The sequence below is a fragment of the Lepidochelys kempii genome, chromosome 19 (assembly GCF_965140285.1).
Source record: "Lepidochelys kempii isolate rLepKem1 chromosome 19, rLepKem1.hap1, whole genome shotgun sequence".
Lineage (NCBI taxonomy): Eukaryota > Metazoa > Chordata > Testudines > Cheloniidae > Lepidochelys > Lepidochelys kempii.
The window spans coordinates 3,353,578-3,380,578 of record NC_136398.1 but is presented as its reverse complement, the minus strand read 5'-3'; the positions used below and the strand labels follow the sequence as shown (position 1 = coordinate 3,380,578).

The 27,001-nt window shown below is 42.8% G+C and overlaps 1 protein-coding gene across 4 annotated transcripts; it reads left to right on the top strand.

The window, feature by feature from the left end:
• Window positions 1–1,145: 1,145 nt before the first annotated feature.
• LOC140900577 (protein argonaute-4) lies at window positions 1,146–25,247 on the top strand. Of its 4 annotated transcripts, XM_073318081.2 has the most exons (18): window positions 1,146–1,545; window positions 5,845–6,010; window positions 6,590–6,710; window positions 9,382–9,563; window positions 10,380–10,516; window positions 10,613–10,747; window positions 10,957–11,044; window positions 11,464–11,611; window positions 11,707–11,826; window positions 12,415–12,543; window positions 12,729–12,862; window positions 15,138–15,322; window positions 15,609–15,768; window positions 17,251–17,566; window positions 18,435–18,569; window positions 19,287–19,388; window positions 19,687–19,886; window positions 21,227–25,247. In XM_073318081.2, exons 1-18 carry the CDS (start codon window positions 1,527–1,529, stop codon window positions 21,333–21,335), a joined length of 2,586 nt encoding a protein of 861 aa, XP_073174182.1. In that variant the 5' UTR covers window positions 1,146–1,526; the 3' UTR covers window positions 21,336–25,247. The 4 variants fall into 4 exon arrangements, with proteins under 4 accessions (XP_073174182.1, XP_073174184.1, XP_073174183.1 ...); XM_073318080.2 differs by lacking the exon at window positions 1,146–1,545 and having other exon boundaries at window positions 4,362–6,010; XM_073318083.2 differs by lacking the exons at window positions 1,146–1,545; window positions 21,227–25,247 and having other exon boundaries at window positions 4,360–6,010; window positions 19,287–19,500; window positions 19,687–19,819.
• The last annotated feature ends 1,754 nt before the right edge of the window (window positions 25,248–27,001 follow it).

The following is a 27,001-nucleotide window of genomic DNA, read 5'->3' as shown; positions in this document are numbered from 1 at the left end:
CACTTTCCACAGTATGCATCCGATGAAGTGAGCTGTAGGTCACAAAAGCTCATGCTCAAATAAATTGGTTAGTCTCTAAGGTGCCACAAGTCCTCCTTTTCTTTTTACTCTGGCACAGAGCATTGTGCCTGCACGTGACAGCCAGAGAACGAGTGCCAATGCAAATGACACTGACCCAGACTTTTAAGTGCCAAAACTGAGGGATGCTAAAAGTGATGCACATCATTTATGATTCAGTTCATTTTATTTCAGTTTTGATAACTTAAGATGTTAACAAGGTGAGGTCTTAAAAAAAAAAATCAATTTTCAACATGAGCTGTATTTTCCCCCAAAAAACTTTGGGGCAATTGGGGAGATGTAGCTTTCCAGTGTGTGTGCCCAGGGGGTGGAAAGGTATTTTTGGAAGAAGTGTAGTTGGGGGAGGAGGTGGGTTTTGAAGAGAGATTTTGGGTAGGGTGGTTTGGGGATATTTGGGGATTTGGGAGGGGTGAGTTTTATGGGAGGGGTATTTGTTTTCTTGCAGAAGGTGGGTTTTAGGGAGGGGGTGTTTAGTGGAGGGGTTTGCGGAGCAGGGGGCATTTGGGTTTTGTGTGGAAGGGTTATTTGGCTCCGAGGTAGGTTTTAGGGAGGGAGGATGATGGGTTTGGGGGTGGGCACTGGGTGGGTAGGTGGGGTTTAGGGAGGGGGTATTTTGTGGAGGGGTTTGGGGAGCAGGGGGCATTTGGGTTTTGTTGGGCGGGGTTATTGGGGTCTGAGGTGGGTTTTAGGGAGGGTGTATGGGGGGTTCGGGATGGTGGGTTTTAGGGGGGGTGGGTACTGGGGGGCGAGTGGGGTTTAGGGAGGGGGTGTTCCGTGGAGGGGTTTGTGGGGCGGGGTTATTGGGGTCTGAGGTGGGTTTTGGGGGGGGGTTCGGGACAGACGGGATATGGGGAGGATCCGGAGGTGGGGGCTGGGTTATGGGGCGCGAGCCCCATCTCAGTGCCCCGGGCCCCCACGCAGCTGCCCGCCCGGGCTCGCCGCCGGGTTTAAAAGGCCGGAGGGGCCCCGGGGGGGGGGGCGCGCGCGCGCGCGCGCAAGCGCGGAGGCCGCTCTCCGGCCCAGGTGACGGCGTGCGCGCTCCCGCGCGGCGGGGAAAGAGGGCGGGGCGAGCGCGAGCCCGGAGAGGCCTCTGAACCCGGCTTCTCCAGCGGCGCGCGCGCGCGCGCGACCCCGACAGCGAGGGGGGGGATTTCGCGCGCGACCCCGCGGCGGCGGCTTCGGGGGCGCGCTCCCGGACCCGCGCCGGTTCCTGCTCGGGCTCGGTGGCACCGCAGAGGGGATTGTTTGTGCCGCCGCCGCCGCCAGGAGCCACCCGCGCCCGTTCCCCCCCCCGCCCCGCTCCCGCCCCCGCCTCAGCCCAGTTCCCGGTGCCGACCCCACCCGCAGCCACCATTCCCGAGATCAAGCGATACGCGGCGGCGGCGGCGGGGCCGGGGGCGGCGGGGCCCGGGGCGGCCGGGGGGGACCGCAGTGAGGCCGCCGCCGCCATGGAGGCGCTGGGACCCGGTGAGCGGCGGGGGTCCCCGGGGGAGGGGGGTGGATTCTGCCTCTGGGGGTAACTTCCTCCGGTGGGGCGGGGCTCCTGGGGGAGAGTGGGGGGGTGACTTCCTCCACTGGGGGGGTGACTAGCTCCTGGGGGGGTAACTTCCTCCACTGAAGGGGCTCCTGGGGGAGAGTGGGGGGGGTGACCCCCTCCCGGGGGGGGTGACTAGCTCCTGGGGGGTAACTTCCTCCACTGCGGGGGTGGGGGGGCTCCTGGGGGAGAGTTGGGGGGTAACTTGCTCCTGGGGGGGGTGACTAGCTCTTGGGGGGGGGGGTAACCTCCTCCACTGGGAGGTTTGTGGCTCCCAGGTGACAGGGGAGCAGAGGGTTGGATGGTCCTCAGGTGGGCGGTGCTGGGAGGGGGAAGGGGGGGCTTGGCTTCCTCCTGGAGCTGGGGTGTGTGTGGTGTGTGTGTGTTTCCTGGTGACACTGGGTCCTGAGGAGGTTGGGGGCTTGGCTTCCTTTGCTTCAGAGGGTGCCCAGCCTCCTGGTGAGGCCTGGCTCGCACTGCAGGGAACACTTCGTCAACAAGGATTTGGGGGAGAGCCCAGGTTCAGCTGGGTGCTGGTGTGCACCCTTAATCAGAGGCCTGTCACCCTTGCCCTCTCTTCCATCAGCCCTCTCTCCAGGCCCTACATGTTGAGGGGCCCTATCGGGCTAGGGACATGAAGCTCTTTATTTGGTAGTTTCCTTGCTCTTCTCCAGAGTAGTTTAAATGCATGAGGGAGGGGAAAGGAAGTTGTTTCTGCCTCCTGGGTCCAGGAGGTCCAGCACCTGATGCTAACAATCTGTGTGCTGTGCTTTAAATCCAGTTATTTTTGGCGTGTCGGGGGTGTATTCTGATATTGAGTAAAGACACTGGACATATTGCTAGCAGTGACTGATTCATAGGTGGGCGAAGGAACCCATGCAAATTTCCATTCCCCCTCTAAGTTCTGCCCACCGTAACTTTCCAGCCAGAGTATTTTCACCTTCTCTAAATGTTTTTTTTGCTGCAGTGTGTTTAATAATTTGCTAACTATATTGCAATGTGTGGTTAACCCTGTCTTCAGTTCTTAGGCCTTTCAGAAATCAGTGATACTTTCTGTTCTATACTGTTCGGTTGAGTATTTTTTTGAGTAGGTTGAGTAGGTTTTTTTCCTAATAAGAATAGGGGAGGCCATGCTACTAAAAATGCTGTGAATGTAGTGACTATTTCATTCTACTGCTATATTTGTAAGTAACAAATTGGGATATGTTTGTGCAAGATTATTGCTGGTGATCAGTGTAGAGGTCTTTCTGGCAGAGGTTATATTGACATGAAACCCAACTAAGTGTATCTCAGTGATCTGTCATTTTTAAAGAGGAACTTAAGTGGGTTGCTAAACTTTACCCGCAGATTCACTATACACTTAAAACTTTCTGCATGACTGACAGGCCACTCAGACTGCTACAGGAGTTTTTCTACTTAGACATTCCACAATATGATTTGACTTAAAAATGTAGATGAGAGTGTGTGGAATACAGCCTTAGCCAAGGAAGTGACTTTATGTCAAAGAGGAGCAGTAGTGTGATAGGTTTGAAAATTGGCGTACACACAGTACATTATGGTTGCAAATAAATTGCATAATTAGTGTAATAAAAATGCTTAACTTTTGAAGGTGGACCATTGTAGAAAGAGTTAAATCCTGGGCATTAAAACTAAAGCTGTTGGTATATGACTAAATGCCATCTTTTATTGGATGTGGAACTTGGTGAGTATTGTCATATGAGAAAAAGGTTAAAGATTAAAATGTGTGCAAGATGTATTTCTTGACCTAAGTCTGTATATCTACACCTAGGTTCCAGAATACCTATCCTATCAAGTTGATATTTTTAGGAACTAATCTACAGCGATAAGTTATTGATCTGAAGACAAAATCTTCCCTCCATTAATTCCACATCTTGGGAGATGTTTTGAAAGATCACTGTTATAGTTCTTTCTTTGAATGTTTACAGTCTGTTAATCAATGTGTGATGCAGTATAAATTCACACATTTCCAAGAGATCCTATTTCATTTGTGTAAAACTGCTTCCCCTCGGAGGTACAGTGGTTATAGGCTGGTAATACATGGCAGGAAAACTAGAGCAACAGTGTGTGGGATAGAAGTATTTCATCCTAGTGAAGTTGAATGGCCAAAATTAAAATTATGGAAACAAATTATATAAATTGTAGTGAAGCCCTGGCTTCAGATGGAAAATAGCATTTAATTTACTACTTTGTATCAGAATGAATAAGAATGATTATAAAGAGAAGATGTAATATTAACCTCCTTTCTCGACGACAAATGTCTGGAATTGTTTTGATTCCTAATTTACAAAACTTGCAAATACTGAAGAAGGTAAATGGGTAAATATAGTTGGTCATTTAATCTCTTTTAGCAGGTCAGTGCCCACAAAAGCTATACTGCTTCAGACTAATTAGCACAGGATTAATGATCGTCTCTCTGCTATCCAAACAAGCACAGCAAACTTTGATTGCGCTCGATGATTCATGCTTTTTAACTTTTTTAAAAATGAAACTATATCCTATGACAAGCTGTCATTAGTTAAAATAACTATTTATACAAGTGCAGTGCCAAAGGTGCATATGGCATGTTTGAAAAAATCCGTGCCCCAAGGAAGCTGGTGTGCTGTTCTCCTCAACTTCAGAGAATTGATATATCAAATGGACTACATCTACTCGGAGTGTCACCCTCTAAGTACTTCAGCACTTAAAGTATTTTAGTGTTAATAATCACAAATCTATAAATAAATATTGGTAATTTAGTCGAAACTTAGAAGTCTTCCTATAAAACAAAGGTATGTGGCTTCTTGGGGTTTAGCCTTGCATGCAAAAGTTTATTGCTGCATCTCTAAGGTATAGCTGGTTCCCAGCATGTCTGCTTTCCTTCCCGCCCTCTGGGATAAATTCAGACCCTCGGTTTGTCAGCCCTTTGACTGAAAGGGATGCTGTCAACCTCAAATTTAGTCAGCTAAAAAAAGCTTTTAGAGCAGCTTCAGTTGTTAAATTTCTCAAGTTATCCTACCAATTTTTGTGGCTTTACTATTTTTCAAATGTCTTTCTCTCCTTTGTTGCTAAGACTCAAGTAGGGAAAGCTGCCTACAGAAGGGGAATAGTGAAACTGTGACTACACAGAATGCTGTCAAATGCACAAAATAAACTGGGGGGGGGGTGGATTTTTTTTATTCAGTCACTTCAGTTCAAGTGTTTAAACAATAGTGAGTTTAAAAGAAATCAGACAAATTTGACTTACAAATGAGAGCCCCTTTAAATTATGTAACATTCCAGTTATAACTTATATCTTTGAGGAAACTGGCAAAACATGACATTGGCTAATTTGAGTTCAAATATGTCTTCCTTCTTGAAGCCTCTGCAAATTTTCTCAGTAGAAATAATTAAAAAAAAAAAAAAAAACCCTCAGATTTTTGTAAGCTATCTTGACCAGTTCTATTAACAAGACATGACTGTCTTTACACTAATAATTTTGTTGAAAACATTTTACACTTACTGTTTCCGTTCCTTTAGGGAAAACTGCCCTCCTCACTCTCATCTTTGTGTTGGAATTTGAAATTGGCCCGAGCTTTGTTTACATTGAATAGCATTTCACTGTTAGCATGTCAACACAGCATCTTTTGTGGTAGTGGAAAGCGCAATATTTTGTGCCAGTCCTATATAAAAAAGGTATTTTTAATTTTGTATTATAGAATAAAAAAACTTCACCAATTCTGGATACTATCAATTTTCAGATAAAAATCAGACCTCTAATCACTTGATCATGCCAAGAATCTGTCATTAAAATCCTGACTCTGAGCATAATACAGCACATGGAAGCCTGTAATGGACTTAATAATAAACTCTCTATTATTCACTAATGATACTATATGTGGTGATAAGGGTATATATAGTATACAAAAGACTAAATTCCATCACAGGGCTCTGACTTCATAAATCGTGTTTACATAGGTAGATGTCTTGTAAACTAATTACAGCAGTAATGTATGTATGTTTTGGGTACATAATTCTTTTCTTCATGAAAATCATTTAGAGCTGTCAAAAGGCAATGGAGCGACTAAGGAGCACTTTCGTTTGTAAATCTTGCAACCTGAGCAAGGCACTTCAGACTTTGTTCCCTCGTCTGTCATAAGGAGCCTTCAGTTGAATTACAGCCCTATGTACAGGTGGGAGGACATTGTGTTACATGATCATTTATGATCTCAAACTTGTTTCTCTGACTTTCACAGGGCCACCAGCCAGCCTCTTCCAGCCGCCCCGCCGCCCCGGCCTAGGAACTGTTGGGAAACCCATCCGTCTCTTAGCCAATCATTTTCAGGTGCAGATCCCTAAAATTGATGTTTATCACTATGATGTAGATATCAAACCAGAAAAGCGGCCCCGGAGAGTGAACAGGTAAGGATGGCTTAATAAACACTGAAGCAGCCTCATTTTAAGGAAAGTCTGCTTTTTAGCATTTCTCCAGCTGCTGTCAAGTATAGTTTTATATATGCAATGTCGGTAATAGTTGCTGATTTAGCAATGAGCCAGGACTAGGGCTCCTAGGTGCTGTGGAAAAACAAATTCTATCCTATTCTCAGAGAAAGTTGTATTAAAAGCTTTTATAGTTGGCCTGTAGATGTAGAAAACATCGAGAAATATGTTGAGGAACAATCCTACACTGGTCTCCCAGGGGGCCAAATAGTTTTTTCTGTCTATAATTTAACTAATGGTGCAATTTTGGTAGAAGCCATTTGTTCTTTGGACCAAATTTTTGTGTTCTATTCTGCACATGTGTTTGTCCTGTGTCTCTGTTCGGGGCAAAGGGGCTGCTGGCAACTTGGGTATGTGCAGAATCGGGTGCATTGTTGTCTCTGATAGCTACTGGTTTCAGGCTTGAGTGCAGTCATGGCCAATTATAATAACTGTGCTAATGCATCACTGAATTTGCCTATTCTTCAAACTAATCTATTGAACAATACCATTCCTCTTTAGGGAAGTGGTAGATACTATGGTGAGACACTTCAAGATGCAGATATTTGGTGATCGGCAGCCAGGATATGATGGCAAAAGGAACATGTATACTGCACACCCATTGCCTATTGGGAGAGATAGGGTAAGTGTTGTGGTAAACAGCTTTAATCTTCCTGTGACATGCTGCCATACCAACATTGCAATACTATGTATAGTTTATGAAGTGTGCTGGGATGAAAGGTGCAATAGAAAGAAACCTTACAGTTTAGTAGTATTTGAAAACCAAGGGCCAATAGGAATTGTGTGAAATCCAAGGATTTGGGTTCTTCAGTGGACTCTCTTCCAGGAGCTCTTATGTTTGTGAACTTGACCGTGACAGTGTAAACCAACACACTGTGGTCTGGAGGCTGCTAAGACAGATCACACTTCTTGGTGTAAATTTTTCTCAGAAGGTTGTTAAAACCACTTAAAGGGCAATACTGTTAGCTGCTTGACTATTGAATGACCTTGGAATTGTACTTTGCAGCAGATGTGCTGTTCTGGTGCGATTGGATTTGTTTAGGCAAGTACTAAGACAGGAAAGGGGTGCCACGGTGCCAATATGCTCTAGCACTGGCTACACTAGTTGCTTCCAGACCTGGTTTTGAAGTTCAGAACCAAAACAAAGTACAGTTTTCTACACTAGACTCTCAATTTTTCCCCCATCTACTTGAAAACAAAGGCTTTTATAGCTCACTTCCTCTCTACAGACTTACGGTCTCATAGTACAGATCCTTAGTTACACATGTTAATTTACTTATATGAAGAAAAGGAGGACTTGTGGCACCTTAGAGACTAACCAATTTATTTGAGCATAAGCTTTCGTGAGCTACAGCTCACTTCATCGGATGCATACTGTGGAAAGTGTAGAAGATCTTTTTATATACACACAAAGCATGAAAAAATACCTCCTCCCACCCCACTCTCCTGCTGGTAATAGCTTATCTAAAGTGATCACTCTCCTTACAATGTGTATGATAATCAAGTTGGGCCATTTCCAGCACAAATCCAGGTTTTCTCACACACACCCCCTCCCCCACCCCCACACAAACCAAATCTTCTGCTGGTACCAGTGGGTTTGTGTGTGTCGGGGGGGGAGGGGTGAGAGAACCTGGATTTGTGCTGGAAATGGCCCAACTTGATTATCGTACACATTGTAAGGAGAGTGATCACTTTCAGATAAGCTATTACCAGCAGGAGAGTGGGGTGGGAGGAGGTATTTTTTCATGCTTTGTGTGTATATAAAAAGATCTTCTACACTTTCCACAGTATGCATCTGATGAAGTGAGCTGTAGCTCACGAAAGCTTATGCTCAAATAAATTGGTTAGTCTCTAAGGTGCCACAAGTACTCCTTGTTCTTTTTGCGAATACAGACTAACACGGCTGTTACTCTGAAACCTTACTTATATTAGTAATTTACTCATGTAAATTTACTTGAGTAAATCCAAGGCAAGGAACATTTTCATTAAAACTGAAAATTTTGAATGGAATCATTTTTTCTTAATATTAGGTTTTCTAAGACTTTTAACAGACCATCAACTTGTCTGCCTGATGATGTGATTTATATTATGGTAGCACCCAAAGTCCCAAACTTGGAGTGGAGCACAGTTCTGCTGGGTACTATCCAAAGACGCAGGAAGACAGTCAACATCCCAAAATGCTTAATCAGAAGAGACTAAAACACAGTTTAAAAGCAAAGAATAGCGGGGAAACATGACATACAAGCAAACTGACCAGGCTGATGAGACACATGACTTGTTTTAGTTCCTATTTTTAAATACATTTTTATTAATGGTGTCAGAGGTATAGAGAAGGGAAATAGTAGAAGAAGGTGAGGTAAATAGGAATAAGGGAGGAGTGGGAAGGAAGTTGAGCAGAGTGTAATGTAGCATTTATTGATCAACAGTTACCAGATATTTCAGATGCTTCCTTAGGTTTCTCACAACAAGGTCAAGGAAGTTAGTGGGCCTCTTTAAATTTACTCTTTCTGAGGATAAGCATTAACACACTGTCACCTTCCAGTCAAGCCTTACGTTTACAACTCTGTAATTTTCAACTGAAATATTTTAGTGTGTCCTCGTTCTTAATAGTATGTTGGTAGATAGAAATATATACCAAAAATTCCAGATTTGGGTGAAATCTGTGTAGATACTCAGTTTTCTGGAGAAAATAACCCTACTTTACCCTCCATTCTGAGGACCAGATGAGTGGTGGCACACTGCAATGTGAGGGAGACCCTGTAGGCTAATGGTGGAAGAGAGTACTTTTCAAGTAGCATGCTCAACCTCTGGGGAAGAACACTTTGCATCCCTTATAGATCTTTGCTTCCCTTGGTGATTTGATTGTGGTGTTGACTGGTTCCCGAGGAAGTTCAGAGCATTGACTTGAAGACTAGAGGTTAACATACCTTTACTGTGGTTTTATGGACACAAACCAGCCTCTTCCTATCAATTCTTTGGGACAAAAAGTGGGTGACTAATCATAGCGCTCTTCTTTAGTGCTTTGGTGTCACCATATAACCTCCAGTTGAAGGTAATGGCTAATACAAACAGAACCTCAGAGCAGCTTCTTGGTGTGATTAAATTACCAGGTTTCAAACTTCTCTATGTAGCTACTCTTGTTTGCTGTAGAATTACCTTAAATTATTACATCCTAGTTGAGAAACCACCTGTAGACTCAAAGCAAGTCCATGAGAATGAGTGTTGCTTAGTGTTGCGCTAGGGTATTGAGTCTGTTAATTTATGTTTGTGCTGCATCTGCTCTGATTGTTTAGGTGGATATGGAGGTGACGCTCCCAGGTGAGGGGAAAGACCAGACATTTAAAGTGTCTATTCAGTGGGTGTCAGTGGTCAGCCTTCAGCTGCTTCTGGAAGCTCTGGCAGGGCATTTGAATGAAGTTCCTGAAGACTCTGTACAGGCACTTGATGTAATCACACGACACCTTCCCTCCATGAGGTGGGTACTTTTGATTGCAAGTTTCCTAATCAGTGTGGGCTTGTATCAATCTGTTAAAATGGTGCCTATTTGCCGTTTCTCCAAACTTAAACTACACCGCTGCAAAAGCGGTGAAGGGATCTGTTGTGTGACTTTTTTAATAGCGTTTTTGATTCATACTTGCATTAGAAGAAATATGGTCTGCCCCATGGCTTAAATTCTCCGCAAGTATTTCTTGGAGCCCCCGGGACTTGGGGCTTCTGCCCATGGGGCATGCCGGGGCTTGCACAAGTTTGAAAATAATTTGCCAGAGCCCTGCTCCGTTCGGCTCCAGATGAAAATTTAAGCTCTGGTCTGCCAGCAGGACGCATGGATTCTGTCTGAGGTTCTGATAGTAACTTTCTGTGGCCTTTCTAGCTGCTTTATTATCTGTAAAATTCAGATGTGTTTCATGTGTGTTAGGGCTCTCCAATCGACTCCGGTACTCCACCGGAATGAGAAACATAAGGTAAGTCGACGGGAGACTTTCTTCCGTCAACCCAGCGCGGTGTAGACACCGTAATAAGTCAACCTAAGGTACATCGACTCCAGCTATGTTATTCACATAGCTGAAGTTGCGTAACTTAAGCTGACTTAGCCCCATAGTGTAGACCTGCCCTTAGATGTAACTAACACTTGTGAAGTAGTATAGAAATACTAAGTAAATTTTTAAGCACTACTCAAATGAGTGTATAAGAAATACTGGGTTCCTACTATATATTAGGACTTGAACTTTTGGGAACCCGGGGAATACAATGAAAGGAAGAATCTAAGTCTTAACTCCTCCTGTTTCATCAGGTACACCCCTGTGGGCCGTTCCTTCTTTTCTCCTCCTGAAGGTTACTACCACCCTCTGGGAGGAGGAAGGGAGGTTTGGTTTGGATTCCATCAATCGGTCAGGCCTGCCATGTGGAACATGATGCTCAATATTGATGGTATGCAAGAACTTCTGTTTTTAATGGCATAAGAAAGTTCCTCCTCCCCCTACCTTCACCTCCTCTAGACTAAATATCCTGTCTTTCTGTTCTTAGTATCGGCGACTGCTTTCTATCGTGCACAGCCTATCATTGAGTTCATGTGTGAGGTCCTGGACATTCAGAACATCAATGAACAGACCAAGCCTCTTACAGACTCCCAGCGTGTTAAGTTTACCAAAGAAATCAGAGGTAAATGAATAGTTTAAAAACTGCTGGTGCAAAATATTGGAAGCCCGTGAGCGTATTAAGTTGTGCTACCAGAGTTCACAGGTTGCAGACACTGGAAACTGGCCTATTCCTTGTCACTCATCTTTCCGAGTTGAAAGTAAATCTTAGCGGTGGTAATAAGTTGACTGTGTCTGATTTTTATTTTGGTGGCTTTTGTCTTGGGTTTTCAGGTCTAAAAGTAGAGGTTACCCACTGTGGCCAGATGAAGAGAAAATATAGAGTTTGCAATGTTACCAGGCGACCGGCGAGCCATCAGACGTATGTACACAATCTCCTCTATAAAGTGAAAGCTATTGGAGATGCTAAGTGCCTTATTTCTACAAGGGTAGCTGGCTCAGGAGTCAAAATATCCATGTGACTTTTAAAAGAATTCTTAATTTTACGAGACTGGAACAACGGCAGTGGATTTGGGCTACAACTGTAGTTTCTCCACAAGATGAATAATTAGAGAGATGCCTTGGCTTTTAAAATGTGTCTCTAAAGCCCTAATTTTTTAACTTGGCTTCAAGTCCAATGCCCATTGACAATCTCTTTTATACATACATTTACATAAAGAGAAATAATAACTATAGAAAATGGGCATTTTCAGGGCTTTCAAATATATTCTCTATATCATTTTTTAAAAATTAACCACTTCATTGCGAAGCGTAATCAAAGCAGTGCATTTTTTTTAATAGGTTCCCTCTGCAGCTGGAAAATGGACAGGCTATGGAGTGTACAGTAGCTCAGTATTTTAAGCAAAAGTACAGTCTGCAGCTGAAGTATCCTCACCTTCCGTGTCTCCAAGTGGGACAGGAACAGAAACACACTTACTTACCACTTGAGGTAAAGAGTCTGATAACTTTTAACTGGCACTGCATTGTGACTTACACCCCTTGTTTCAGAGGCGATAAGCCATCTCTAATTCCGTTGCTGTGTAGGTATGTAACATTGTGGCAGGCCAACGATGTATCAAAAAGCTAACAGACAATCAGACATCAACTATGATAAAGGCAACTGCAAGGTCGGCACCAGACAGACAGGAAGAAATCAGCAGACTTGTGAGTAGCTGTGGTTCAACTTTATAGAAAATAGTCAGAAGATTTTTCCCTTCCCCTTCAAACATTTTTTCTGATACAAAATTTTCAAGTTGCGTGTGTCACATTTTTTCACTATAGATGGGTTTTGTGTATATCTTTCAAATGGTTTCCATTTGAAAAATTGTACCAAAATCCATAGAATTTCTGATCCCTTTTAGGTTCCTCTGTATAAGCAGACTAGCCAAGAACAGAAGAAGCTGAAGTTTTTTTTTCCCTTTTAGTGTAAGCCAGTGGTCCTCAAACTTTTCGGCTCTCACCCTCCCCTTAGCAGTAATAGAATGTGTCCGCGTCCCACCTCCACGTGCCAGGAGTGGAGTCATGGCCAGGCTGCAGCCGGGAGCAGGGGCCACAGCTGAGGCCAGGGGCAGAGCAGAGCTGGGTGGCACTCCCAGCCTCTGCCACACACCCCTGGACATTCCTCCACGTGCCCCACAGTTTGGGGACCGCTGACATCAGGGGATATGGCTTGAGCCACTCTGTACTGCTTGTGCTAATAACAGCCACCTGAAATACTGTGTGTGGGTATGATGAGGTTCTCCTGATCTCCAGGTGAAGAGTAACAGTATGGTAGGTGGACCGGATCCATATCTGAAGGAGTTTGGCATTGTGGTCCATAACGAAATGACAGAGTTAACAGGCAGAGTATTGCCAGCACCGATGCTGCAGTATGGAGGCCGGGTGAGTTCTTGGTATCTGTTGTAAAATAGCTTGTTGTAAGAAACAGACTCGTGAAGCGTTAGCCGGTATTTTGTAATTTAAAAGTTCACTTGTACACAAACCTATAGAGAATACTACTGACTGCCTTATCAACCTGAGCATAGTTTTTAATTTTTAAGTTGTCTTTTGTCTTTGACTTTATCTAGAACAAGACAGTAGCTACACCAAACCAGGGTGTTTGGGACATGAGAGGGAAACAGTTCTATGCTGGCATTGAGATTAAAGTTTGGGCTGTTGCCTGCTTTGCACCTCAAAAACAATGCAGAGAAGACTTGCTCAAGTGAGTATCTTTGTACTACCAGCAGTTATGATATAACATGCTATATAACATGATATGATAAAACATCCACTAGGATGGTCTAGATAATATTTAGCCCTGCCTTAGTGCAGGGAACTGGACTAGATGACCTATTGAGGTCTATTCTAGTCCTTCATTTCTATGATAACTTGATGTGAACACATCTAACGCAGTAAAAGCAGGAAATCCTTCCCTGTAGTAGCTTAAGTATTTGCAACTTGAAGGTGGGGAATAACCAAGTCTGTAACCTGATTTGGTTAACTTTTGTAAACTGTTAAACTAGGAAAAGGATTAAGGTGCTCATATAGCCACTGAAATGCTATCTTTGGAGAAGGCAACTGTCTATATGGCTCTGCTTTTTTCCTCCCACTGCCTGCATTTGGCCTATGTTTCTCTTCTGACTGTTGGTCCCTTTGTTTTCCTGACTTGCTTTTCACTTGCTCCTCATTCTTGAACAGCTTCCCAGTCAACATGTACCAAACTCCTTCCGTCTCCTCCAAAAGTTCTAAGTACCATCTTGGTTCATTATCCATATAGGCTTTCAGACGGTATACTCTTGATGCCAGAGAGTCCAAGTTAGAATATCCTTCATGTTGTAAAGCACTGTAGTAGTGCAGAGAGCGGGATGTACTTATTGAGCTATTCAGTGTTTGTGTAACGTTCTACTGAACTCACTTCTTACAGAGTTCAAATTTCTTTATTTTTAGATATAAATGAAACTCATTATTAACATTGTGTAGCTAAACCAGACTGTTAAATGTTTAGTACCGTAAATATGTGTGACACTTTACATAACATAGAATAAGACATTGTCCTTTGTTTTCTCTGTTAATATTACATAGAATACTAAATTTTTGAGGGTTTTGGTGCTTCATTTTAGGGATTCAGGAGGGAAGGGAGATTACTATAAATGTCAAACTGTTTCAGATTGGATTGTTAGAGAGGACTGGCTTAAATCTGCAAAAGCAAGGAAGCTGAGTATCTGGAGAACCTTGCTTGACTAACTGTATTATGAGTATTGCAGTGGTTTCATACCATGGCTACTTTAAATGTATGTGCTGGAGTATTTCTGCTCATTATGAGATCTGTGCAATATAAGGGCCCAGTGGAGTTGGTCATGTTGGGGGGGATTTAAGACAACTATTTACCTACTTCTGTAGTATACAAAATGAACACAACTAAATGTTTAATGAGTCTGCTCCTTTGGTAATGTTGAATTCTCTCTCTTTTGCTTGGTACAGACAAGTCTGTTTGAGGCATTAAATCTCCATTAATGCACTTATTATGGTACCTGCAGCAATCTCCTTGCGCCAATAATTCCTTGACCTGGGTGTGCATTATATATTTCATGTTCTTATAGGTTCTGTGTGCAATGACGCAGGGTTAGCTGATTTTGGAACAATAACTGAATTTCCTGTATGTGCATTTTAATTCTAACTGTAATTATTGCATTAAGTTGCTATTTAACATCTTGCTGCAGTTTCAGTTTACAGAAGTAATTTCCCGTCTTAAAGCAATACTATCCAACAGTTTAACAATCACTGAGTTTTAGTGGTGGGTGTAGTGATATGATAAAAATAGGAAAGTCCCACCAAATAAACTGTGGCTTTTGTTAATGTGGGACTCAAATGTGATTGTCTGCATGCAAAACTCCTGTTGACTTCAGAGAGTTACCTGTGTGTAAGGACTTCAGGATAAGCCCCATTATTGTTAAGCCAAATTTCTTCAGATATGCCAAAGGCACCTGTCCTTGGTGAACCATCTATGGCTGGTTCAGGTTTCTATGATTGTGCTCATGTAACTCATGTGGCTGAGAGGACACTTGAACAATTGCAGTGTGAAGACCTGAAAAGTTTCTCTTGAGTCAAAACTGGAACTGTGCTAGTGAAGGTCTAAGTTGGGTATAATATTAAAGAGAATTTTAGCAGTATAAAACTGACCATGCAATGGAATAGTGTAGAGCAGGGGTTCTCAAACTGGGGGTCATGAGGTTATTATGTGGGGGGTCGTGAGCTGTTAGCCTCCCACCCAAACCCCGCTTTGCCTCCAGCATTTATAATGGTGTTTAAATATATAAAAAAGTGTTTTTAATTTATAAGGGGGGGGGTCGCACTCATAGGCTTGCTGTATGAAAGGGGTCACCAGTACAAAAGTTTGAGGATCACTGGAGTAGAAGATAACGTGCCCAGAGGACTGAAATGACTGAAACTGTGTGGACTGATTTGCCAAAAGCTCTAATACTTCGTTTGTTTTATAGGAGTTTCACAGACCAGCTACGCAAGATCTCCAAGGATGCGGGAATGCCAATCCAAGGCCAGCCATGTTTCTGTAAATACGCACAAGGCGCAGACAGTGTGGAGCCGATGTTCAAACACTTGAAGTTGACCTATGTTGGACTGCAGCTCATAGTAGTGATTCTTCCTGGAAAGACACCTGTGTATGGTATGGAAAGGAGATTATAAAGTTAACTCACTGTACATCATCTGTACTTAAAGGTGCATAATGATGAGATGGGTAAGGAGTAGCAATGCCTTTTTCTGTGATGGGTTTTCTAGAGGTTGGTTAATATCTCTTTACTTCATAATTGTACAGATATAGTTACAAAGAGTGGACTCATTCACTGTTGAATCTTTAGACCCTTGACCTACTTTTCAGATGTCTTACAAGGGGGAGGTAGGGGAGCATTGATGCTTCTGATAATCAGAATCACCTTGCTTTTCTGTTGCAGCTGAGGTTAAGCGTGTTGGTGACACTCTCTTAGGAATGGCCACGCAGTGTGTTCAGGTGAAGAATGTGGTAAAAACCTCACCCCAAACTCTGTCCAATCTTTGTCTGAAGATAAATGCAAAGCTTGGAGGGATCAACAATGTTCTTGTACCTCATCAAAGGTTAGATCAAATTTAAAGCTTTAATGAAGGCCTAATGATTATTTTGGTCTGCTTTTTAGTAACTAGAACGGTACCGTTCCAAACAATGGGTGGGTTAGAAATCTTCTGTAGCTGTAGATGCTTGTGTATTAAATGGGACAAGCGATGATGCCTTCTGTTTTAGAACTGAAGCCGCACAACATGCTGTGTTTATACATTGTGCCTTAGGACAAAGCCTGCCTTGGGGGTCAGACTTGTCCAGCAATGTGGCTGGACAGGAGACAAAGGCTGGAGTAAAATAAAATGAAAAGATGGGAGAGCTCTAAAATTCTCAAGTCCCATCAGTGTTGGTCTTCTGTTAGCACATGACCATTTTCTGAATTGCATTGGGAATGGTCACCCATCTTGTGACGACATGTTTCCCCTTCTTCCTCTATAACAGGGGTGGCCAACCTGAGCCTGAGAAAGTGCCAGAATTTATCAATGTGCCTTGTCAAAGAGCCACAGTAATACGTCAGCAGCCCCCCATTAGCTCCCCCCTGCTCCCAGCACCTCCTGCCCACTGGCAGCCCTGCCGATCAGTGCCTCCCCACACCTCCCGATCAGCTGTGTCGAGGCATGCAGGAGGGTGAGGAGCAAGGGCATAGCAGGCTCAGGGAAGGGGGTGGAAAGGGGTGGAGTGGGGGCAGAGCCAGGGGTAGAGCAGTGAGCACCCCTCAGCACATTGGAAAGTTGGCACCTGTAGCTCCAGCCTATACAAGGATGGCCTCATATTCACGTCTGAAGAGCCACAGGTTGGCCACCCCTGGTCTAGAACCAGTGATGTGTAGTAAACTATCTAGACCTACAGTTTGATGGATGACTACATCCAAAATTGTCCTCTAGCAAGAAACCTATTTTTCTTGCTGCTTTGTTACATACGGAGCACGTAGTCAAACTGGCTGTGATTCCTGATCAGACACCTGTTGTCTTTATCACAGACCTCACTTAGCTTTGTAGTAAACTGTAAAGCCTGTTCTGTTGCTCATTTCCACTAACCTCCCTGAATAACCCCCACTCCCTTTATGTCTCTCTATTCCTGCTTCTGTGTCCTTATCCTTCCACCTTCCCATCTAAGTATCTCCTTAAATACCCTACTTCTGGGAGGCCTGTACTCACTAGTTCTTCCCTTCTTGTAGTGCTCTTCTAATAAGTGAGAGAAAGTGGGGAGGTGAGTGAATTGTGGCAGATTAAACTTTAACTTTCAGCCATCTGCACCTCTTCTCTCCCCCCCACCCTTTTTTTTTTTCTTTTTTGGCACTTCCCTTTTCACTTCCTTTGTCTGTTCTCTCTAGATTGCAAGCTGTTTGGGGGCAGGGACTCTCCTGTAAAAAATACCTGGCAAGTTTTCAGTTGTTAAGGATATTTCAGATCTACTTGTCTAATCTTTCCTTGTTAGATGACTTGCTACATTTAACTCTTTTCCTTCCTTGCTTTTGACTAAGCCTTCTTTAAATTGAACAGGCCCTCTGTGTTCCAGCAACCAGTGATCTTCCTGGGAGCAGATGTCACTCACCCTCCTGCTGGGGATGGAAAGAAGCCATCTATTGCTGCTGTGGTAGGCAGCATGGATGGCCACCCTAGCCGCTACTGTGCTACAGTGCGTGTGCAAACCTCCCGTCAGGAGACTTCCCAGGAGTTACTGTACAGTCAGGAAGTGATCCAGGACCTGACTAACATGGTACGAGAGCTGCTGATCCAGTTCTACAAATCTACTCGCTTCAAGCCCACACGGATCATTTACTACAGAGGAGGAGTTTCAGAGGGACAGATGAAACAGGTATTTTTTAATGACATTTCTTTGGGGCTGAATGAAGTCTTGCCATTGAGAATCTAAATGGTATTGGCAAATGAACCCCTACTGGAGGGGGAGACTGCTTAATGGATGGCACCCTGGCACGCATGGCAGCCTGAGCTCACCTTTATCTACATCAGCTGTTTAGATGAAGATTCTTACGAACATTTCTCCTCAGAGAGTGGCTTGATGGTGCTAAGCTTCAGTTTTGAAACACCTAGACCCTGTAGAACCAGAGGCTTGAATCTTGTGAACATCAAGACAGCCCTTTGTATAACACTTGGGGAAAGGTAGACTGAGTGTAGGTGATCAGATCTGGAAGTCTTTAGGGTGAGAGACTCTCGACAAGAGGTCTTGTCTGCTCCATGCGGGTGCTAAAAATCCAATCCTGCTTTCTGGAGGAGCTGGGTTTGCTCTGGGTTACTCAAGGTTAAAGTTCTCCTCCTCTCCATTGTGAGTGAAATATTGTAGCTAATAGGCTGCTGCCCTCCACCCCAAAGACGGCTCTGTTATTGAGGCTGTTTTATAGCTAGAGAAATACACTATTGGATCCTTTTGGGGTGAATGTAAATGTAAGGTAACTTAGTTGATCAATTCATACCTTAAACTCAGTTGTTGTTTTTTTTTAAATCCTATTTAATGTAAGAATGAGGCTTAATCAAACCTGAAGGACAAGGATTTATTTTTTATCAATCTTCATATAAGCAACATTTTAAATTTTCCTTTTGCTTTCCCCCTCAGGCATGCACACAATTAATTGTGCTTTGAACTGTACTGTTGTGAAATTGCATCTGTTCAGAGAAACCAATGAGAATACTGTCCTGCATACTGAATTCATCACTTGTACTTCTAGGTAGCTTGGCCAGAATTGATTGCAATCCGGAAGGCTTGTATCAGTTTGGAAGAAGATTATAGACCAGGAATAACCTACATTGTTGTGCAGAAAAGGCATCACACTAGACTCTTCTGTGCTGACAAAACTGAAAGGGCAAGTAATGTTGTTGCATACATAAGTGAAGGAATTGTGTAGAAATGCGAGAACAGCTGGCTGGGGATGATGTCCAGTTTACTTACCAGAGTAGTGGAATGATTCTACTCTACAGTAAGCAGTGTTTCTAAGCAAATCAGGATCTTGTGGCAGGGTGATCCTTGGCACCAAATTGGGGGTCTGAAAACTTGCCTACTTTGTCTCTAAATATGCGTGAGTCTTGTTCATTTCACAAAACTGCCATCTCTTCTCAGGAAAGTTCCTGGATTTAAGAATGTATGTGTATTGCAGGTCCCAGTGAAAGGGTCTGAGCAGGGGTGGCGTTGGGAACTTTATATTCAAATTAAACTTTCAGTGAAAGCTTGTGTTGTGCCTGGATTATCCAGTTTTAGGCCTACTCCCACCGATAGTTATAATGGTGCTACCAACAGCCCTGTTTTAAATATATACTGACTGGCATGGGAACCACATTTTTACTGTTAACACTGCTCAAGTCTAGGAGGTTAGGCACATAGAGGAGCTTATAGCAAGGTTCCCAGAAAATGACGCACCATGTTGCGACCTTTGTTTAATCCTTAGTGTGGAAAAGAGCTTAGTATTTCCTCACTTTCATAAGCGCTACATTCACCAGAAACTTAAAGTAAGTCCGTCCTGGCAGGGCTGCATAAGGGACACCTGCAGAAGTAAATGTACTAATTACAATCTTTTTCCAAACAGGTGGGTAAAAGTGGTAATGTACCAGCAGGCACTACTGTGGACAGCACCATCACGCATCCCTCTGAATTTGATTTTTACCTCTGTAGCCATGCAGGAATTCAGGTAATCTTCAGTCTGCGCCAGACTTGTGCTGTTGGGAGCAAAATCTCCATTGGGAGCTGTCGTCACTCACGGATGACATCATCACCTGTTTACAGTTTGAGCAGACTTGCAGGTCTATCAGTTTTATTTAACACATGATGAATCGGTGCTAAGATTCTGATATATCACTTGAATATAAATCTCTCTAGAAACTGCTTCTCAGTTTCGGTTGAATGATACTGATTCAAGAAGTCTCTAGAGCTCCATCTGCCTTAGATGGATATAATCCAGTTAAACAAGTATTTGCCTCCTTCACCAGGGTACCAGCCGCCCATCTCACTATCAGGTCTTGTGGGATGACAACTGTTTCACTGCAGATGAATTGCAGCTGCTAACCTACCAGCTGTGTCACACGTATGTCCGCTGTACAAGATCCGTCTCCATTCCAGCTCCTGCATACTATGCCAGGCTGGTAGCATTTAGGGCAAGATATCATCTTGTAGACAAGGATCATGATAGGTAAGGAGTGAGAGGCTTCTGTCTCTTTTTATAGTAGACTGTTCAACATGTCTAAAAAGATCTGTTTTACTTGTAAGTGAAGAATAAAATCTTGATAACTCTTCTTCCTTTCCCTTGATACCAATCACTGATTTGAACTGGCCTTCTGTGTGAAACAATTTGGTGAGTTCTCAGTCTAGTCCTACCTCAAACAGCAATGTCTGACCGTGTTGAGAGGCTAAGAATTGATTGGGGCATGGAGACAGCGTCGCTCTTCTTGTTAACTGGGATCCTTCCAGTTCAGGGGCAGGAAATTTGGCAGAGCTGTGCAGTGCTCTGTGTCTGCCCTGGGCAGATATAGCAGATGTAGCTCTCCAGGATTGTCAGTCTGACAGCAAAGTCACTAAAAGTCATTAAAAAAAATGTAGCCTTTCTCAGTAGCCTGGATATGCCTCATAAAGCCAAACTATCAAATTTGGTGGTTAGTTCTTATGCATTTCTATTTTTTTTTTTGTTTGTTTAATTGGATGGTTAACAGCCATGGGAAGAACTGAAGCTGAGGTCAGAAGAGTCTTTACTTATTACAGCAACACACTTGTGTGGTTTTTTTAGATCATTACACTTTCCGTTAGCACAGTGTGAGCTTTTTTTTCCCCAATCTTATTCATTATGGAAAAAATTAATATTTTTCTTTATGTAAGTTTGAAAATGTAACTTCAACTGTTCTACCTCCCTTTGCCCTTGAATGGGTTTTTATTCGAGTTACTGCAGCTAAAGCACTGTAGCAGGAAGTTAGGTTTTCCTCCTCTCCAGCTCCTTGTGCACTTGGGAGGAGTCCTGAAACTGAGTTTCTGGCGACTCTTGTTCACTAAAGATCCCTTAGTACTTTTCAGGTGGTGTATTTGAAGCAGCATTGGCCAGAAGACATATAGGTCCAAATGCCAGGAATGCCTCTAACCCAGGTTTACTATGGACTCCCTCAGGCTTTGGGCAAGTCACTTCACCTCTGTTTTCCCATCATTACAAAGGAGATACTTAGCTCACACGTGTTGGTAGGAATTAATGTTGGTGAAGCACTTTGAAATCCTTGGATGAAAGGTGCTGTAGAAGTGATGATTGTTGGACTAAAATGGAATGTGGTCTAAAGACTTAAGTAAACTATACTAATGGAAGATTCCTCTCTGCACTAATCTGTATGTGGATAACTCATGATCAGCTACTGGCCTAAGTAAGTCTGGTCCTGGAGCACTATCTCTGTAGTCAGAGATAGCAGGTACAGAACCTTGAGTAATGAACGGTTTAAGTGTGTTCGTTTTTGTCCCATTGTACATAGCCCTTTAAATGTGTCTGCATCTTTACAGTGCTGAAGGCAGCCACGTGTCGGGACAGAGCAATGGCCGGGATCCCCAGGCTCTGGCAAAGGCAGTGCAGATCCATCATGATACCCAGCATACAATGTATTTTGCCTGAGTCCATCTGGGAAGACGAGGCAGAACCGGCAACCCACGCAGTCCTGAAATGTTTTGAACGCCTACTGCTTATAGCTAGGTCTCAGTCTATTTCAGACAGTGTACTACCAGCAGCTCTGAACAGTCGCACTGAATCTACACTTCACAGCAAAGTCTGATGCACCAACACAATTGAGCCATTTGTTTTGTTGTTTTAAGTAATAGAAATTCATGAACTGTCTTTTCTGATGCATTGGACTGAATTTTTACCTCAAAGCGCAAAAGGCCGATCGTCCTGAAATTTTTAAAAGACTTGGCATGAAAGATTTTTATTGAATATTTTGCTAGCTATGGTTTTTAAGTTATCTCCTCATCCCACTAGTTTATCAAGATGACGAATTCCCTGTCTTCATGCACTGCTTAGTAAGTATGCATATTATGGCGAAACATGTTACTCCAATTCAGTGTAACCATTCTATTGTGTGGGGCCATAGATATTTTTTTTAATGGAGATTTTAGATTTCACTACTGTAAATGCCTTTTAACAAACATTAACTTTCACAGGTATTGCAGGTTTTTGTCAGTTTTACTAGTTATCTTTTTAATCTCTGCAGACTTGGGCTGCAAAGCAATTGCACTATACTACGGATTCAGCTAGGTGGTTCTTGTTCTGTGAATGTGTAACATAACCAGAGAGTGATGCCTGGCAGCAGGTTGTAATTATGATGGTTACAAATAATACTGCCGTGATATGGTAACAAGTACTGAACCATTTCCCCTTCTAAAAATGATAAAATATTTTAAAAAAATTAGCTTTTAGATATTTTTCAAACTTTTACAAAAGTGCCCACTTTATGCTGCTGTGTGGTTTGATAAATCTAAGTGATTTTAAAACTTTTCTCATAGAAGGTTTAACTTTGGCAATAAATTTTTTTTAAGCCCCCCTGACAGTGTAAAATTCTAGCTGAGGATTGTGCATGAGTTTAACCAACCTTCTTGTGTAATTTTCTGAACACACAATTTGGCAGTTTCTGAAACTAATCAGAAAAGACGCACTTCCATGGGTTTTTTTAACAATTATTTTTAACTGTTTTATATTCACTGTTGGTGTCCTGTCTACCACTTTTTTTTATAAGCTTGGAAATTGGGTGTTATATGTCGGAAAGGCTCGCCAATCTGTACAGTTCTAAGTGTATTGTGTGACCGTAGCAACCTGAAGCCTGGTACCAGCATTTTAATCCCTTTTTTTTTCCCCCTTCCCCCCTGGAAATCTAGGTTGCTCTCACAATTGCATTTAACAGCATGTTTAAAAAGTTTAAATCAAATATATTCTGTCCCGGACAAGGAATTAGTTGTTTTTATTTGCTTGGCTTTTTTCAGCTAAAATGTATAAAAAGGAAGAGGGACTTGGCTTCACTTAATACTTTTGGAACTCACAAACCTAGTACATTGAGAATAGGTTTCTTTTAGTGTTAACATGAGTTAACAGAGACTAAAATCTTACTCTGAGATTCAGCATAGCTAACGTTGCACCACTGCAGAAGCTAAGATAAGTTTGAAAAGTCACCAGCTATTGCACTGTGGTCTCTGCCATTGGTGTGGGGTTTGCTGCTAAGTTGTGTGTGGTTCCTAAGCTTGGAAACCAGCCCTCTCAAAAGCTCAGCAATATGAAATGCTGTTTTTTCCTTCAGTCTTCTAAATAAGCTTGTACATAAAATAAAGTTTACATTTTTAAATGCTGTCTTTTCAGTTATACCTGAATAAGCTGAAGTTTGTCTTCAAGACAGTTTCTATAACCTACTTTCAGAGTAGTATGCCTCATTAAAATTAGTTTAAACTTTTTCTGTTGGAAAATGGGACTGGAGCAAGCTCTGCTCCTGGCATATAGTGTGGACAGGTTTAGATAAGGTTCTTTTTAATTTGTTAAACTTTTTTTAAAGAATACCTCACTTGGATAATAATCAGGACATGTGGGTGGGAGACTGACTGCTGCTTCAGCTAGACGGCTGCTTTTCTTAATACTTGTTCAGGGAGAATACAAAAAAACCTTTTAGAATGAACTTTGACCCAATCTATGGTGAATTTTGGCACCTTGAAGAGAAATTGAGCACCCTTTAGCTTATAGGATCAAAGATCACTGTGGGTTCATGCACTAGGCAAGAATGTGACTGATTAGTCAAGGGTGGATAAGACTGAGATTTAATTTTTACCACCAGATAGTTGTCCAGTGCCAAGCACTCCTAGTTCAGATTGAATGAAATGAGAGCCTCTTATCTGCTTGCCTGCAATTAGCCTGAATATTTAACCTCAAACTGTACAGATTATTAGACCTTATTAGCTCTGGGAAGCGTGGCAAGAACTTTCTAACTCAGTCCTGTGTTAGAACATCACAGGAATAAAATACAGGTAAGGGTACAGTGTTGTCACTTGGAGAGGTAGAGAGAACCGAAGAGCATTCTAGATTTAGAATTGTCATTGAAGGGTGCGTCTTTTGGGAGGTTAGAACTGCAAGATCAAAGTTGCAGCAATATTATTGTATACAGTTCTGAAAGCTGAGTGGTGAGGTGCAGCTCGATGATCTCAATTACCCCTTGGGACTGACTGAATCGTTATGCATGTGTCAATCAATGGGAAGATGTGCATTCTGTAGCTGTAGTTCTTAGGGTGTTTGGTTTTTTATAAATAAAGCCTGTTGGCCACTGTTTAGCTATGTGGTGTGGAAGATTTTAAATGTAGCAAAGTTTAATGAGTTGGGGGCAGGGGCAGTTGACAGTAAAGATTAGCAGAAACCCCACTTTTGAACCAGTTCTGCTTTCTTTGTAAACGGTTGGATTCTGAACAAGCTCTAGAAGGAACCAGTTGGCCTGTCTCACAGTCAGACGGGAACAACTTATTTATTCTTACTGTAAGTTCTACAGTTTAGTGTAGTGCCTGTGGGTGCATCCAAAGGGCATAAAAGGCTGTGATCGACAGGCAACCATGCTTCTTCGGCCTGGTCTGCACTAGAAAATGAGGTCGGTTTCACCGCATCACTCGGAGCTGTGAAAAATCGACACCCCTGCAGGACGTAGTTCAGCTGACCTGTCGACAGCACTAGGCGGATTGGGAAGCGTTCTTTCGCCAGCATAGGGAGCGTCTGTACAGAAAGACGGCTGCGGTGCCGCTGTAGCGTTTCAAGTGTAGACCAGCCCGCGCAGTACGTATCTTGTTCCAGACAAATTTCAGAGCTTATTTATCGATATCAAAAGTCTTGCCCGACACATGGGCAAAGGCATCATCTTGTTCAGATAGTGTTTAACAACATTTCTCTCTCTCCCCCCCCACCCCACCCCACCCCCCGCCCCAACTCCCTTTGTGGATGTGCTGTAGGATTTTTCTTGCTCAATAGCAAGGGAGTAGCTCTACTTTCATTTTAAGAAAGCAGAGTTTGGAGGGCATTGTATCAATACTGTTTCAACTGCAAGGTTTTTTCCTTGTGAAATTTGAGGAAAGATCTTGTAATATCACAGATTTTCTTATACCTTGCTATTGACATTTTCATGATATTTCTATGTCTAGAGGCTGAAACTTCAATGTAAAATGTTTGCATTTGTTCATTTTGACTTATGATGTAATTTTTGTTTCTATATTGTTAGACTTGTAATGTTTAAAATTGTATTTTATTAAATTTGGACTGGATGTATGTCTATAGCAATACGAGGTACTCTTTCTAAATGGTTATGGGTGGGTTAGCAGCCCCATGTTGCGATAAGATGCTGGTCGTGTACAATTTGCAATGTATTTTTTTTAGCCTGCAGGGATATTTTGTGTTCATGTGTCCAAAAAAATAAAAAATTGGCATTCTTGTGCCAAATGTTCTGTTTTTTTCCTTGTTGGTATATAATAAAAATGCAGTGTACAGAATCAGCAACAGTTATTGTTGCTTGTAAACAAACGTCTTTCTTAAATTATTTAAATTGTAAATTAAAACTTACATAACATGTAACTGAAACTGTGGAACTCATTGCCACAGGATATTGAGCCCACAAGATCAGGATTTAAACAAAGATTAGATGCTTGTACTGATAATATCCCAGTTATATTTAAGAAGGTAAATAAACCTTCCTGCTTCAGGTAGGGTGACCAGATGACCAGAACAATATATCGGGACACATGGGAGGGCAGCCACAGGCTCACTCACCCCCCAACCCTCCCCCGGGCCAGCTCTAGGTTTTTTGCCACCCCAAGCACAAAAAAAAAAAAAAAAAATCCGGAGTGCTGCCAAAGCAAAATATCAGGACAAATGGTGTCCTGACCGTACATCGGTCGGGACACGGGACAGACAACTAAATATCAGGACATCTAGTCACCCTAGCTTCAGGGCCTTAGCCAACTATTAACTGACAAGATTTGGGAAGAAATGTCCCCTATGGTATTCCATAATTGTCCCTAGTGGCATTTTTTACACTATTTCCTGAAATATCTGGTATTGGCCATTGATGCAATCTGAACTAAATGGATCACTTGTCATATCCAGTATGGCAATTTCTGCATTATACAGGCACAAATTAGAGTAAGTACAGGAGCTAATCAAAACTGAATAAGAAAGTGAGGGATTGTTTCCTTTTAATAATTGCATACTTCCGCAGTACAAGTAGGTGACCAGGGCAAAAATAGTTGGGCCCGGTGCAAAGGGAAAAACAACCACAACTATAAACAGAAATTCAGTACACTTGATTGTTTAAAATAACTTGTATCTTTAATAACCTTCTTCTTCCTGCATCTCCAATTTCTTTCTGCATGTATTGAGCAAGAGGAGGAACTGTTCAGGGGCTTTAAATTATCTAAGCCAGTTAAAGGCAAAACACAAAGATGGGGGAAGCATTTGCTGATGGAGTTGCCTGCCTAGCAGGGAAAGGTGATGTCACTTAATGCCTAGCATGACTTCAGTGCTTCTGAAAGTGCCAGTGGGCAACGGGAGCAGTGCATGGGGGTCTAACAGTTTGTCAGGCCTGTACACTAGGGCTATGGCTACAGAGAGCTTCCCCGTAAATTAATCCACCCCAATGAGCGGTGGACTCTGTCAGCAGGAGAGGCTCTCCTGTTGACGTAACGCTGTACACGCTGGTGCTTAAATCAGCATAAATTATGTCATTCAGGAGGTGGCTACTTCACACCCCCTGAGCAACATAACTTATGTTGACTTAAGCTATGGCTACACTACAGCCTAAGTATCATCATGTTACGAAACTGGTCGTTGTAATGTCTGGAAATGCAGTGAGAGTAAACAGTGCATCCAAGGAAGCTCACGCCTTGATCTTCAAAGGTATTTAGGTACTGAACTCCCTGTGTTTTTGGCATCTAATTATCTTTGAGGTTCTGGGCCTATGACCCTGTTGCTGGCTCTGTTCCACAATGGATTTTTGGTCCATCTTGAAGTTAGAATTTACAGCCCAGCCCAGCTCTTGTCATTTGAGCAGCACCAGGTTTGTGAGATGCAAGCATCGCAAATGTGCAGAGAATTCTAGCAGGCCCCTTTGTGTTCACTGTATCTGCTTGGGTATGACTGACATAGGAAGCAGAAAGGGTACCTGAGAACTTGTGACACAAACCCGACTTAACACCATGTCTAGTCAACTGAAACCTTCCTGCCAATGATGCTGGTGTCACTGCTGCCGTCGGCTAAGGCAGCTCTGTCTGGCACGATTA

Excerpts from the sequence above, each read along its gene's own strand:
- LOC140900577 (XM_073318080.2), top strand. The coding sequence starts at position 5,802 with ATGATCATTTATGATCTCAAACTTGTTTCTCTGACTTTCACAGGGCCA. Across the intron at positions 6,011-6,589 it reads CGGCCCCGGAGAGTGAACAG|GGAAGTGGTAGATACTATGG; the intron begins GTAAGGATGGCT and ends ATTCCTCTTTAG. Across the intron at positions 6,711-9,381 it reads TGCCTATTGGGAGAGATAGG|GTGGATATGGAGGTGACGCT; the intron begins GTAAGTGTTGTG and ends CTGATTGTTTAG.